This window comes from Galeopterus variegatus, unplaced genomic scaffold, assembly GCF_000696425.1.
Source record: "Galeopterus variegatus unplaced genomic scaffold, G_variegatus-3.0.2 Scaffold6238, whole genome shotgun sequence".
Taxonomy (NCBI): Eukaryota; Metazoa; Chordata; class Mammalia; order Dermoptera; family Cynocephalidae; genus Galeopterus; species Galeopterus variegatus.
In genome coordinates, this window is record NW_007732349.1 from 24885 (window position 1) to 27699 (window position 2815).

At 44.2% G+C, this 2815-nt stretch overlaps 1 protein-coding gene across 1 annotated transcript in view; it reads left to right on the forward strand.

Moving 5' to 3' along the window:
- Positions 1–2815, forward strand: part of LOC103606041 (dedicator of cytokinesis protein 5) — a gene marked incomplete at its 3' end in the record, with an annotated part of 132284 nt that overhangs the window by 23008 nt on the left and 106461 nt on the right. The window contains exons 6-7 of the mRNA XM_008590639.1: positions 269–426; positions 1596–1677. Coding sequence (XP_008588861.1) covers positions 269–426; positions 1596–1677 — 240 coding nt within the window. The remainder of the gene's footprint in view (positions 1–268; positions 427–1595; positions 1678–2815) is intronic.

Genomic DNA, 2815 nt, shown 5'->3' on the forward strand with positions numbered 1-2815 from the left:
ATCCGAACCCTCGGCGGGAGCGCCGCCACACTCTCAAGCGGCGCACTCTCCAGTGCGCCACCTGGCCGGCCCCAGAGCATTCTTGATTGCCTGAGTAATAATGATTATATTTTGCTCACTCGATGGATCATTGGTTCACTTATATACACGTCTCAGCAAGTGCTTCAGCAAGTGATTCTATGTGTCCCCGTGTGCAGGCTGATTTCTTTGCGAGCATTTCCCATTTGCTGAACTCAGGATGTTTTTCTCTCTTTTCCTCTGTGCTCAGTCCATTCTGCAGAACCTGGACTTGCGGGGCCAGTCCATCTTCAGCTCTGTCCACACTTATGGCCTCTACGTGAACTTCAAGAACTTCGTCTGCAACATCGGGGAGGACTCAGAGTTGTTCATGGCCCTGTACGACCCCGACCAGTCCACTTTCATCAGGTAGAGAGACCCAGATCACCTGCCATTGACTTTACAGAATACCCAGGCTTCACCTGCCCCTGCCTAAGGAGCTCTTTGCTGAGTTTGAAGAGGAAGGACAGAGAAGCTGGGGAGGATTTCTAGGCAGCGTAAAGTAAAATGTTTTCACCTATTGAGCCTTTATGTGTAGCTGCCGAAACAGTGCGTATTGTCTGGGATTAAGAGATCACATAAAACTCATCAGGACATGGACACAGGAGCAAAAAATCTGAAAGACTGTAGGAAAGAGAGGAGGGAGGGATGAGTAGGCAGAGCACAGGGGGTTTTTAGGGCAGTGAAACTACTCCACATGATACTGTAATGATGAATACATGTAATTATACATTTGTCCAGACCCACAGAATGTACATCACTAGAGTGAACCCTGATGTGAACTGTGGACTCTGGATGATAATGACATGTCAGTGCAGGTTCATTGATTGTAGCAAATGCACCACTCTGCTGGGGGATGTTGATAGTCGAGGACGCTGTTCGGGGGAAGGGCAGTTATCTGGGAGCTTTCTGTACTTTTAGCTCAACTTTGCTGTGATCCCCAAACTTCTGTAAACAAAATAGTCTATGAAAAATAAAAAATATACTATAGGGAGTGATAGACAGAACATTGTTCAGATGTATAGCACTACTTCTGAGCAGTAAGAAAACATTTATTTTTGCAAAGGTAGTTAAAAGTGATTACTGATAAATTGTTTATTTCTAGAAAAAAGTTTTTGAGTGTGGTGATGAGGATTACAAGGGATGTGTTTGGAATGACTGTTACAAAATTAAATTAAATTCTTGATTCAGCAGAACTGAAACTTTTATGCAAAGAATTTGAGATGGACAGAAGACCCGAGACAGTAGAATCCCATAAAATCGACTCTGTCTGTGCCCATCTTGAGCAATGCTGGGCATGGATCTGGATGCAGTGTGCCCTGTGGAGCTGTAGCAGGGACACTTCTCCAAAGCCAGGGGACCCTTGAGTGGTGTGGCCATTTGTGTGGTCTTAGATCCACCTCAGCTACCTTCACACCTGCCTGTTGCACTTAATTGAGCACTTCTGACCTTTTACTTTACCCTTGTATGTCTATACAAAGGGAAACCTCCATCCCCACATAGCCTCTCATTAAGAATAATTTTTTTTTCCTTGCCAGTGAGAACTATCTAATTCGTTGGGGCAGTAATGGGATGCCCAAGGAAATAGAGAAGCTCAATAACCTTCAAGCAGTGTTTACTGTAAGTCCTGCCTTCTGTTTAATAATTTTCTTTGTTTATGATATTAGCAGGTACATGTGATGAGTCTATGGGAAAAGAAAAGATGAAAAGACAAAGCTTCATAACCTCCCCTAGCAGGAATATTTATTGAGCACCTATTAGATGCCAGGCATTGATTTAAGCACTTGAGATATATCCGTGAACAAATCAGGGAAAAAAAAAAAATTCCCTGTTCTCGAGCAGCTTTTGTCCTGATGGGGAAGATAGATAATAAACAACAATCCAATAAATGAGTAAATTATATAGAATGTTAGAAGTTCTCTAAGTGCTTTGGAAAGATTCGGAGCAAGGGTTGCCTTTTTAGATATGTTGGCAGAGCAGGCCTCTCTGAGAAGGAGCTATTTGAGCAAGAACTGGAGGTTGGTGAGAGCATCAGCTGTGCAGGCAACTGGGGGAGGGGCATTCCAGACCAAGGTGACAGCCAGGCAGAGGCAGCATCTAGACTTTGTTTCACATGCATGTATTTGTAGGGACTTTTCCCTCTCCTCCAAAATGCTGCTACATCTGGCTCAAGAATGAGAAGCTTTATTGGGCTACAGTTTGGGGCATGGCGACTCTCTCCTGGACTAGGAATGTTTTTGGGGTGCTCTCACTTCCTTATGACATCAGTGCTGAAGAGGCCCAAGAGCTGCTGCCACCTGTCCTGAGAAGCTCAGGGGGCAGCTATCAGCAGCTTCCACTGAAGGGGAGACTCTCCCTTTCCTTCCTTCTCTTTGCAAGCCCACATGCAGATTTTATTTCCTTATTTTTTTTTACCACTCTTAGGGCAAGGAAAACAGAGCCTAAGGGATAGCACCAAAGGAAGTGACAGGGATGAGCAGTGGCCCTGGTACAGGCTTATTTTTATTCTTTCTGCTAACATCACATGTTACACAGGACAGGCACGGGTTGAATCCCATCACTGACATGCCTGGGTGTTCACCTGCTGGTAAATGCAGGTGGGAAAGATCCTAGAACTCTTCTTGAAACCTCCGTGTCCCCCAACACACAGAATATTTCTTTAGTTCTGAGATATGTGGTGTTTTTTTTTCCCCAAATTCAAAAGCGATCGTTCCTTGTGAACGTTTAGAAAAAAACATTAAAAATGTATTATTGAATC